Here is a 12,997-nt window from a genome sequence, read left to right as displayed (position 1 = left end):
TAATAGTATATACGCGATGTTTGAAAAATGTGATAGTCAAAACTGCAAGTGGGAAAAGACGTTTTACAAACATTAAGATCTATTTAAAAAGTGGTTCTGAGACCTGGCGTTGCTCTGTGGTGAAATGCTTCATTGCCACGAAGAATGCTTGGGTTCGATGGGACCCTGACATTTCATTCTTTGCATTCATGGGGTCATCGCAGCCGATGTCGGTTTCTTTCTTTATGCTCAGGCGTTGAAAGTACAAATGTGTGTTCTCGTAGTTACTGGGTAAATAATAATTGCCTGCCGCCTGTAGCATATACCCGCATACCAGTGGCACATACCCGCCCAAGGGTATGTGTAATTACCAGGTGGAAAATGTTTGATGAGGTGCGAGACGGAATTGTGACATCTTTATGTCTTGGCCTGCGTGTCATATTCGTCAAATCATCACACCCTTCAATACTAATTTTAGTTCACGCAAAGTTAAGAGGCGGATCACGAGAACACTCAGACGCAAGCGGCTAGATAAAGAGGTATATGTATATGTGAATATACACAAAAGTGTTTGAAGTACGCAAAGAAAGGCTTCGCATTTAATAGTCTTAATTTTGAGTAACAACCAGCATCAGATGAACTTTTTAATACTCATAAGAAGCAGCCGACAGTCGTAAGGTAAAAGCTTTATACGCCTGATGAGTAAGAAATTCCCGAGTCGTTGAATTGAATAAGAATGTTAAAAATTTACCCCTTTTGCTGGGGCTAACTCGAGGGGTGACTATTATTTGCGTCTAGAAGCAGAACAAAATCATAGAAGAGATGACTTTTTAGTGCATTCAACAGAAAAAGGAGTCGGCAAAATAACTGTCCTGCCTTGCGAAGCTTGAAAAAAAACACGCTTATTTTTCAACACTGTTTCACAAGCTCGTATTCTGCACTAACACGCATCACGCGTGGAACTCCGTCTATGGCATACCCCTTTTCAAAGCCTCATCATTCATTTTTAACTGTATAGCACCAATATTGACAACCGTAACGTGGTGCACTAATTCGTGGGAAAATCAACAACAAGCTCGTCGAATATAGAGTAACAGCTGTGCTTGTGTCTGTAGATGAGCTCCTGTTGTGGCCGCCACTAGCAGATCGTCGCCTCATTTGAGTCGAAGCTGTAGAAGTATTGATTTCTTCAGCCACAACAATTGCACGCTTTTCTTAATGGGCATATCACGGAGCACAACACATTTATGTTGCAAGTATCGAGAGCCGATAGAGAGCTAAACACTTAAGGTACAACCAAGGTGATTGAGATCACATGCACGACGGGCGTCATTTCAGAGCGGAGGAAAAAGGCACTGGCTTGTAGTGGACTACAATGACATTGGGCTTGCGCATGTTACAAACATAAACTGCGGAATAGTCATAACCATCATCATCTAGACTTGCGCCCAGCCTTGGACTTTTTAGACTGCCTAAAATTGTTATTCAGCTGTACCACGAGGGTCGCATTCATTGAGTCAAAATCTGAAGAAATTAAAACTAGTGCTATGTTCGAGTAAACGAGGTACCTAGCAATACTTTTTTTTTAAAGTTGTGTCGTTGTGAACAGATTCAGTAAAATAAAATACCGTGTGCCCAACCCCAGTGACCGGCGGTGGCAGGAACACGAAACAGATCAAAAGTCACATGCCCTAATGTCCCACGATGTCATCCTCTGAAGTTGTCGTGACGCTACTGACCCCAATGTTCGTGCGGACGTAAACGCTGTTGTGGAGGTATTTACTTGGTAAACGACGTCATGTCATGACATCACTACGTCGCATTATCGCTTGATCATAGGCAGGGCGATCCCGGACGTTGTGCGGCGACCGGGTGAGCTGCAGAGCAAGGAAAAGAGCAATGGAATGCCCTACTTACATCTGAGTAATTTTTTTTAGTGTACCGTCAGACTACAATCGGTCATCGGTGTGCTACTTGGCGTTGCCTTTAAGGAGTGTAATTTATTCGGCAGCTTCCTTCTGCTCAAGGTGTTGTGTTAAGTGATCCTATCTTATCCCCTAAAATTGCCTGATGAATTGACTCAGGCTAAGCAAAGACTATAAATTACTTGCACTGACAACACCGGAACCACCATGTTCGTGTGCGGAAAAGGTTTCAGGTGAGGCGACTGATGTCGCGTTACTGCTATCAGTACATCGCATGTATGCGGCTTCGTTATTCACGCACAGTGGGCAATAACTTTCTGGTGGCGTACCACTTTGAATGAGGTTAACCACAGGAAAATTTTGCTTTGACGTCTTTGAAGCTGCCATGTTGGAGCTCCCCGTACGTTAAAAAACTGCGTCCACAATGCCACGTGCGAGTTATCAATTGCGTGCTACTTTGGTTCCTTCATACGGCTAGACTTCAAGGATCTTGATATGCTCCAAACTGTAGTTTTGTCACTCAATAGTCCATCGCAGCTCTTGAATACATTGTACACTACCTCGTAATTCGTAACAGTTTGTTCAAGTTAGGCACTACAGCAATTTGCAGCCTGCAAGAATTATTTCGAAATTACAGCCTCTCATTGTTGTTTTGTTGCATAGGCGAACCCCAGTATGCCTTCAAGGAGGTCAAGGCTGGCTACACCTCCTAACGCAAAAGAGTAGCTTCTTGCAGGACAAACAATTCGTGCTCGTAGCAACTTCTCTGTACACATAGCAAGACGCTGAAATTTGCGAACTCTTTGAATTGTCCTGAAGCTGACGACTTGCTCACACTTTCAGAAGTAGGCCGGAAACCAGTGATCACGAAGGAATTGATTCTAAGAATATTGCAAATAGGTACCCTTGAAATGAATGAAGTTGGAATGTTAATGTTGCAGACAAGCCGCCAAGCCGCTTACCTGTGCCAACACGAGTAAGCGTGCTAGCACTGCTGAACTTAAGAGGCAGTTGAACAAATTTCCGACGCATAGGCTCGCCGCATAACCATCATAAACGGCAGTGATTCGTGACTTAGCATGCGGAAAACGCCGACATGCCCGAGCATTGAAATTACTCGCACGACCCAAAGAAAACAAGTGAAGAGCGTATGCAATCTCATTCTAAGTGCGGCATTTTATAATGGGCTAAGATAAACGCGTGTATACAATTGCTTTCCCATGGCATAGCCAATAGAACGAGGAAGTTAAAAAACATCGCGCTTGTTATCACTTCATTGACATTGCTGGCAACACATGGTAATAATGATGGTGCCACTTTTCTAGAGGTGAGGGGTTACAGTGTACTTGGAATGTTTCGCTCAGTAACCGATGCATAAACAGAAAAAAACATAAAAATTGAAGTCATAGCGATGTGGTAGAGCTCACTGACTCCAAATTGTTCGCGCTCGTGGTGCCTCTGAATGGTGGGCGGAGCTAAACAATCAATATAAGAAAAAAACACAGGCGCGCTACTCGCAACCCCGCGCTGCAATACATGAGACATCCAAGAGCCCGTTTCTCAAGGTCGTTGCCGGCGTGGCGTACAAGTGGCGAAACAGGACCCGTTGCTGGTCACCCGAGGGAAACATAAGTGGCCCATTCTGCCACCGAACATGCACCCTTTAATCGCCATTCGCGATGGAAGTCGGCTGGAACGTTATCATTGCCGTGGTCACCACTGCGGCATGGACAAGTGACGGTAAGCATTGAAAGTTTGGTTCTGCTAATTTGGAGACAAAATGAAAAAACACTTAGCGCTCATTAGTCTACTTTTCAGCCGCAAGATAACTTAGCAGTGTTGGTATGCTTCTTTCCCTTTTTATATCTGAATGCTAATGCACCCGTTATATGGTATTGACTTCAGGAAAGCAGAACACCTAGGTCGTTCTAGTTTGCCTTTTGTCTGTTTTTGATTGTTTGAAATTGAATCATCAATACAGTCTGTCGAGTTTTTCGTGGGAGATTTTGATGATTATCTATGTTCACACCGCATATGTAACTTTTTCGAAGAACTTCTATACAATAGCCAGACACACTCCCAGCAATAATTGTTAAAATACTGCTTCCTACGTCGAATGAATGAAGACGCTAAATCATTGAAACCCACTCTGACCGATGAAAAATTCTTAAGAAAGTTCACAAATGTGGCTCAAAGTGAATAAATTCCGTAAGAATCAGTAATAAGGTCAACGCAGAATCTTTAAGCTCGCTATCCACTGAGCATGTGCCATGGTAATATTTTTATAGTTTTTCTCTTTTATAAATATTTTCACCCAATTGCGGCTCTAATAATTTGTTGTTTTAACATTGCCCTAGCAATGTGTTTTTATTACTACACCGAGTTCCTCATATCTTATCTTGTGTAACCAAATATTTTGTGGATCTTCTGAGAAAACGTGTGAAAAGTACGGCAGTGATGCTAAATAAATAAATAAATAAATAAATAAATCATATATATAAATAAATAAATTGGCTTGTATATGCCAAATAAATCCAGATCCCTACGGTCTCTGCCATTTCGTAATTGAAGTTTCTCGAATATTTAAGCACGACGCAGACGGAGATAACAAAAATTGGGCATGGTTGTTGCTTTTGCCTCCATTAACGAACTGTGCAGCCAGTTCTCTAGCTATAGTGTCATCTTTTGTTTTATATTTTTGCTTCAGCAAATTTAGAGCAAGTTTATTCAATAACACCCAATTATTAATAAGTATTTTACGGATGTTACCTGTTCATTTTTATAAACTTGTGGCTACGTGTTCTGCGATGCCATAATTGTTGCAGCGACACTCCATTGCGTTGCTTCGGCTGCTATTGTTCTAAATGCGCAGGTGCTTCAAGTAGCTCGGCAGGTACACCCGAGACCTTGTTTGCACGACATTGTGTTCACGAGCATAGTTTACTTTGAGACCATGCACAAAGTAATGAAAGTGTAATGATGTGTAATGAGCGTGATGAAGTGTGGTGAGTGCAACAAAGCTGTAAAATGGTAATAATCGAACAATTCCCTCCTATTCTGTGTCGCATACGTTCCTTACCGGACGCTGTCCACAGCAATCTTGTCTAATCGAGCATGAACACGTAAACTTCACACAGCGCGCATCAGCTTTACAGTTGACATGTCACTGTAAATTGCGAGCCCGTGATCTCATTGCTTTAAACACGCGACTGCAGCGTGGTACATTCCATTAACATGTATTTTCTACAGAAAGAAAGTGCGTGAATAGGGTGAAATTATTGTGACGCACAGAAATGGGCTCATCTTAAAAATGCCACACGAACAGTATTTGACAAGGTGCATTCATTCCTGACAAAAACATTAGGTGTATTGAAAGAGTTGTATGTATATAGAAGCTTTCGTGGGAACTTTTTACTGCCAGGCACTTTTTGTCGTCGGAAATGAAGATATTTTTACTGCCAGATCAAAGCCCTGTTTTGTCTAACGAAACTTCAAATTTAACTGTCCCTTTCCGACTGAGTCGCAACTAAAAAATGTACTCTCTGGAAGAAACATTTCCTACGATGAACATGTACTGGCACGCTTTATGATTTCGCTGCGTAGCAGTGCAGTGAACAAAGTAAGCGGCGAGCACTCCAAGTAGGGTACATTTCTGATGACGCTGAAAAAGAAAAAGAATAGCGATTGAAGTGTTGATATTATGAGTTATTTCTCTTCTTTACAGTGAAAAACCCACCATAATAAGAAAAGATTTGACGAGGTTCTGTGCACAGATTCCCGAAAATGCTTTGAAATAGTGGCCATTGTGATTACGTTTTGTATAACTGGTAATATTGCCCATCACGCTCCTCATTCTCAGCTTTATAAAAGTTATCTTACAACTTCATGAAGTGAAACTTTGTGTACTACGGAGTCCGGCAAGGTACGTTAGAGGTTTCGGCCATAAACCGTCCGAAGGTTGCTCCTACCTGTTTTCGTTGCCGACCATTTTTTCTCACCCATATTTTTCGACCTTTTCTTCGTACTTGATGTAGGCTATCGTTCTAATCTCATCATGGAAGCTGTGCTTTGCAGAGCTTCGTATATGTGTGCTGCATTTATTGCCTGAATATTAGTCATGGTGTTTACAAGAAATATTGACAGCTTCATTAGCAATAGCACTGGCTATAGGCACGCACTTAGCTTGAGCATGCAAGTTGAAGACCGTATTTATGAGAGCAAACGTACGTAATCATACCTTAACGCCTAATTTACTGTTTTAGTTTGTGATCAGGGATAACTGGTGCTATGGCATGTCACATTCAACCCCACCCACCACCACCACCACCTCCACAGTGAGCATAGGCTCATGCTAGAGGAATCGGCACTAGAACCTGAACAGGAGTAGATATTTGTCAATATTTTCAAATGTTGGTTAAACATCACTGCGTGATATCTTCTATTAGGTAGTCTTCGCTTGCCATTCGAAAATATCCGGCATGCCGCCGATGTCAGCCATAAAATAGCAAGTGTTGGCTATTATCAGTTCTTCTACGTTACACTCTGTGAGAAAAGCACCGTGTCTGTTCAATCCAAGCTGACAGGTTTTTTTTCATGTGTTTAAACAGACAACAAGCTCATTGAGCTTAAATTATTTGGTTTCTTTCATATAAACCAGCATTGCATAAGAACTTTCGCTACTGCAAAGGTATATGTAAGCAGGTCAGAACCATGAAAATCAAATTTATTCGCTCTTCTAAATAAACACTACTGATGCCTGTAAACTCGTAGAACCAAAATTAGGCACCATAAAAGTGCGCAATGAGACGATGAAGCCTAGCAGACATGCGAGGTGACCATATCATTGTCGGGAAGAATAATTTAATTTGTTGTTGGTATAGTGTCATTTGTTTTCATGTGGTCTATTGTTCGTTTATGTTGATTTGATTGATATGTGGGGTTTAACGTCCCAAAACCACTATATGATTATGAGAGACGCCGCAGTAGAGGGCTCCGGAAATTTCGACCACCTGGGGTTCTTTAACGTGCGCCCAAATCTGAGCACACGGGCCTACAACATTTCCGCCTCCATCGGAAATGCAGGCGCCGCAGCCGGGATTCGAACCCGCGCCCTGCGGGTCAGCAGCCGAGTACCTTAGCCACTAGACCACCGCGGCGGGGCTATTGTTCGTTTAAGTGACGCAAGGAACGACCGAAGTTTATTTAATGAGAGGAGGAATGTTGGCACTAAAACAAATTACGGCACGCGTTCATGACATGTAAACTGCAATGTTAAAATCAAATCCTTGCGTTTCAATGAACACTTAATAGATGTCCCAGCATCTGCGAGGTTTGGCAGGACACGAGACTGCAGGTGGTTGTTTGAAGGGAGACTAAAACATTACAGTATATAGGTATGAATTACTAAAATTTTCCACGGTAAATTCTAATGTCAAGGAGTCCGCCTCCAAATGTTAAATATTACAGACGAAAACGAACTAACGAGTTTGTTAAACTCCGCGCCCACATTCCGGCACGCGGTATAAAGGATTTAAAAACAATGATATAATATGTAGGGTTTGACGACCCGAAACCACCATACGATTATGAGAGACGCCGTAGCGAAAGGCTCCAGAAATTTCGACCACCTGGGGTACTTAATGTAGCACCAAAATCTGAGCACACGGGCCGCAGCATTTATGCCTCCATCAAAAAGGCAGCCGCCGCAGCTGGGAATGGATCCGGCGACCTGCGGATCAGCAGCCGAGCACCTTAGCCACTATATACCACCGCGGTGGGGCAGATTTCGAAACGTATTTTTTGTATTTCGTTGACTGTGGCTCAAAGAAATATTGTGAAACTTGGCTTATATAGTCAATGACTGCCTCAGATGTTATAAATGTGGAAAAGAGCGCAAATGTTGTAATGCCTTTTTCAAATTATATTGTTTGGCGCTGTTATTCTCTCTAAAAAGCATGAAGCAACTTGCGCAAGACGCAACCCTAGCATGCCTCAGAAACTATGCCCTTGATTTTTACGAATTACAACTTAGTAAATGCCACCAACTTCTATGACGTCACTATATTGAATGCGGGAAATTTAAGGAGGCGTCATCACCGCATTCTTTTTTACGCATTGTCTCGCTTAGCAAGCATCTTTTGGCGGTAATCTTGGAGATTTCGGAATGATGAGCGACTGTTTACTCAGGGAAAAAATTGCTTTTCTCTTTAGAGTCTCTTACTTGTTCTTTGGTTTCAAGTGAAAGCGTGCAATTTGTTTTTTTTTCTTCCCTTCCGTCTGTACAGAAGCACCGCAGCAATAACTAGGCATCAAAACCGCCAGCGACATAACACTTAGCTGCGCTACACTGCAGGTTCTAAGTTATATAACGCTGGTTATCTATAATCTCGATTGTGTAGTAATTAAAATGGCAGTTCTATTGCTAGCAGTTACTGTTTTCAGATTTTTTCAGTATCACTCGAGCGGTATGCCTTTGAGAAATGCACTTACTGTGCCCCCCCTCCCCCCACCCAAAAAAAAAAAACAACCAAGTGGTGGGCAGCAGTGAACGTTTTGCAACGTAGCTTCAGTAGACCTCGCTGCAACACCTTTCTTACTACCAAGGCACGTGACAGGATTGTGAGCCGCTGCTGACCTAGTGGGCGTTCTGGGAAACACCGCTCGTCGCGTGCAGATTATTAGGCCACTGAACGTATTCCCCCTCCTGCTTGCAGGCAACTCACTGGAACGTAGCCAAGGGGGTGTGTTGCACGCCCATGCGTGCTTTTCAAACACCGATAAAGCGATAACAGTCAGAATTCCCCACTCTTTCGGTGCGTTTGTTTTATGTTTATCTGCGCAGGACAGCGCTGCTTGACTCTCCTGTGCGTGCAAATTTCCCCAATGCTAAGTGCACTGTAGTCCACCTTACCACAAATCATATTGAAGAGCTTGCTGCTACTTTGTGACCAAATTCTTCTCAATATTTAGAAGTAAACATAATTATAAAAAAAAACACCAGGCCTGCACCCAGCGCGCAGCAGTGTCGCAGAAAAAACTGGAAAGGTGGAATTTCAGAGAATTTTTATTGCTCCTTTGGTAGTCGCTGCAAGCAGACTTACAGGTTACACACCACGCCAATAATATTTGTGTCACAGGCAGGCATTGACTATGTCATTCTTCGTCATTCTTCGGAGAAGCGTGGTAGCCGCTGAGGATTTTGAAAGAACTTCGTGCATTTTTTCATGTTAAGTGGGGGCACACGAGAATGAAGAATTATGTCAGAAGCTTTTTTTTATTTCCCACACTCCTCCGCAGTGTGCATGCGCTGCAGTTATTCAGTGAACTAGAATGAACTTTTTTTAAGGGTTGAAGCATTTGACGACCCATTCGTTGTGCAATTCGCATTGTGTGACACTTACCTGTTTTTTTGTGTGTTTTTGCTGGTCTAAAACGCTTTGTTACTCATAACGAGACGCGGGTTTGAATCCCGGCTGCGACGGCTGCATTTCCAATGAACGTGGAGATGTCGCAGGCCCATGGGCTCAGATTTGGGTGCACGTTAAAGAACCCCAGGTGGTGGAAATTTCCGGGGCCCTCCACTACGGCGTTTCTCATAATCATGGTGGTTTTGGGACGTTCAACCCCACATATCAATCCATACTCATAACGAGATTTATTTCCCGACATTCAGCCTGCCTAAAACCTGTTTGAAAGCAGTTCCTACCTTCGGTGGGGCTCAGTGGTAGAATACTGGGATGGTACGAAGGGCACCCCGGTTCTAATTCCATTTTGTGATTGTGGTCATGGACAAGGGCAGCGCCGGTAACAGCGGACAACTACGGCGCCGCATGAGGCCTTTGTTTTCACAGCTTCCGCTGTGAAAACGTTTACTCCTAACTAATGCAACATGTAAACGACCCAATGGTGCAGATATTTTCAGTATACGCTGAGACACATAAGGGGAACTTTGATTGGTCCACCAAGAGTACACGCCCTCGTAGATGTTCGGTGGCTGGTTAGGCGTTTCAGGCCGAAGCTGGATAAACAAGAATTTAAGTAAATATGTGTTGCCCACGTTTGTGATCAGTTATGAGAGCCGAGAGCTGTTATGACATCCCAACACGGGTCACGCATGGCGCCTGTAGTTGTACGTCACCGCCGGTTTCCGTAACCACTATCACATGAAATAAGAACAAAAACTCAGAAAGAACACCAAGGGCACAGTGGGTTTCACACCGGGGTTTCCTGCAGGCCAGCCCAGTATTCTGCAACTGAGAGACGCTGGTGCTTCGGACTCGTTCGCGACCTTACCTTGTGCAGATTTATTGTCGGGAAGAAAAGGCGTTAATATGAGTAATAGATAATTTTAGAACAGCAAGACAACAACTAAGCAGTAAACAGATACGTGAGCGAATCAGTATGATGCGTATTTTTAGCGCCTCTTTCTTGTTTTGTGCTTCGTGTGTGCAAAAAGTTATCATATTGTCACGCAGTTTATTTAAGTACAGACCTACTGGAAGGCCGAGGAACGCCAGAAGAGCGAGGAACGCCAACAGGCCGAAAATACAAAACAAACGCAAGCTCGGGTCGAGCGCGTGCACCAACGCTGTGGCTTGCCGTTTCATGCTGCTTCGTCGTCGTTCGCATAGTTCCCTACATTGGCCCCCGGTGAATAGCGTAGCCAACCTGGCGACTTAAGGCGTAGTCACTATAGCGGGGTCGTAATACGGCTTCAGGCGACTCACATGCACAATTTCTCGGCCACGACGGCGTAAGTCATGAGACTGTGTCAAAGGCTCAATCTCATAATTGACTGGTGACGTACGGGCGAGAATGCGGTAGGGCCCATGGTATCGTGCCAGTAATTTCGACGAAAGGCCAGGAGTGCTCGGTGGAATCCAGAGCCAAACGAGAGCACCAGTCGTGAAAGTAGAGAGATGTCGGTCGGTGTCATGCCGTAGCTTCTGGTGGCCTTGGTCCTCGGTTGTCAGTGAACGGGCTAATCGTCTGCAATCTTCTGCATACCTGGCAACATCAGAAATTGCAGTGTACTCAGAGGAGTCGGGCGTGTATCGGAGGATAGTGTCCAGCGTGCATGATGGTTCGCGTCCGTACAACAGAAAGAAACGGGAGAACCCTGTTGTCGCGTGCGTAGCGGTGTTATACGCATACGTGACGAATGGAAGGACAGTGTCACAATTGGTCTGGTCTGAAGCTGTGTACATCGTCAACATATCACCGATAGTGCGATTAAATCGTTCTGTGAGGCCATTCGTCTGCGGGTGATATGCTGTCGTCATGCGATGAACCATGTTGCACTGAGCGAGCAACGCTTGATTGGCGTCAGACAAGAAAACACGCCCCCGGTCGCTCAAAAGTTCGCGGGGAGCACCATGGCGAAGAACAAAGTTGCGCAGGATGAAAAACGCAACTTCCCTCGCGGAGGCTGCGGGTAGTGCTGCCGTCTCCGCGTAACGCGTGAGGTGGTCCACGCCGACAATTATCCACCTATTTCCAGAAGACGACGTGGGAAGTGGTCCGTATAAGTCGATACCGACGCGGTCAAACGGACGCGCTGGACAAGGCAGAGGCTGAAGTGTACCGGCAGGGCGTTGAGGTGGGACTTTACGTCGCTGGCATGCAGTACAAGCACGTACGTACTTGCGGACAAATGTGTACATGCCGCGCAAGTAGTACCGCTGACGTAAACGGTTGTACGTTTTGAGAGCGCCAGCGTGAGCGCTTTGCGGGTCGTTGTGGAAAGCAGTACAGATTTCCGAGCGCATGTGGTTGGGTATCACTAACAGCCACTTCCGACCTTCAGACGTGTAATTCCGCCGATAGAGTAGGTCGTCTCGAATAGCGAAATGTGTGGCTTGACGGCGGTTAGTTCTTGAGACCAAATTAGCTAACGGATCAGTCAGAAAGGCGAGGAGTTGGGAAATCCACACATCTTTGCGTTGTTCCGATGCCATGTCTGTGAAGTCGATTGGTGTTATGACAGCTGAAGAAGGTGACGAGGGGGTTGGGTCAGCCGGTAGCGGCGAGCGGGATAGTGAATCAGCGTCAGAGTGCTTGCGGCCGGATCGGTATACAACACGAATGTCGTATTCCTGTAGGCGAAGCGCCCAACGACCAAGGCGCCCCGACGGGTCTTTGAGCGATGATAGCAGCATAGAGCGTGGTGGTCCGTGACGACTTCGAAAGGGCGGCCATAAAGGTATGGGCGGAACTTCGTCAAAGCCCAGGCAATTGAGAGGCACTCTTTTTCCGTGACGGAATAATTACACTCGGCTTTCTTGAGGGTTCGACTCGCGTAAGCGACAACGTATTCTTGGTACCCTGGTTTTCGTTGAGCCAATACAGCACCAAGACCGACGCCACTGGCGTCGGTGTGGACCTCAGTAGGCGCATCAGGGTCAAAATGACGTAGTATTGGAGGTGATAGTAATAATCGCCGAAGCGTGGTGAAGGATTCGTCGCACTCTTTTGACCAAGCAGAAATGCCTTTGGAAGTTGTCAACAGGTTGGTAAGAGGCGCGATGATGGAAGAGAAGTTGCGCACAAATCGACGAAAGTATGAGCACAGGCCGATAAAACTTCGAAGCATCTTGATGGAATTGGGCTTCGGATAGTCGGCCACGGCACGGAGTTTCGCCGGATCCGGGAGAACACACTCTTTGCAGACAACGTGACCCAGTATAGTGAGGTGACGTTCGACAAAATGGCACTTATTGATGTTAAGTTGAAGGCCAGCAGAGGTGAGACACGTGAGAATAGCACGAAGACGAACAAGGTGAGTTGAAAAGTTGCGAGAAAAAACGACGATGTCGTCTAGGTAGCAAAGGCACGTGTTCCACTTGTAGCCGCGAAAGATGGTGTCCATCATCCGTTCGAAGGTAGCTAGGGCGTTGCAGAGTCCAAACGGCATGACGTTAAACTCATACAGCCCATCAGGTGTTACAAATGCAGTTTTCGATCGGTCAGGATCAGCCATTGGAACTTGCCAATATCCTGAGCGTAAATCTAAAGAGGAGAAATATTCTGCCCCTTGCAAGCAATCGAGAGCGTCGTCGATGCGTGGCAACGGGTACACATCCTTCCGAGTTATC

At 45.0% G+C, this 12,997-nt stretch overlaps 1 protein-coding gene across 1 annotated transcript in view; it reads left to right on the top strand.

Annotated features, from left to right (window-relative positions):
- Positions 1 to 3,525: 3,525 nt before the first annotated feature.
- LOC119164931 (chymotrypsin-like elastase family member 2A) overlaps positions 3,526 to 12,997 on the top strand; it is a 28,548-nt gene continuing 19,076 nt past the window's right edge. The window contains exon 1 of the mRNA XM_075888577.1: positions 3,526 to 3,644. Coding sequence (XP_075744692.1) covers positions 3,584 to 3,644 — 61 coding nt within the window. The 5' untranslated portion in view covers positions 3,526 to 3,583. The remainder of the gene's footprint in view (positions 3,645 to 12,997) is intronic.

The sequence above is a fragment of the Rhipicephalus microplus genome, chromosome 3 (assembly GCF_043290135.1).
Source record: "Rhipicephalus microplus isolate Deutch F79 chromosome 3, USDA_Rmic, whole genome shotgun sequence".
Lineage (NCBI taxonomy): Eukaryota > Metazoa > Arthropoda > Arachnida > Ixodida > Ixodidae > Rhipicephalus > Rhipicephalus microplus.
The sequence above is the reverse complement of the archived record's forward strand: the minus strand, read 5'-3'. Positions and strand labels throughout refer to the sequence as shown.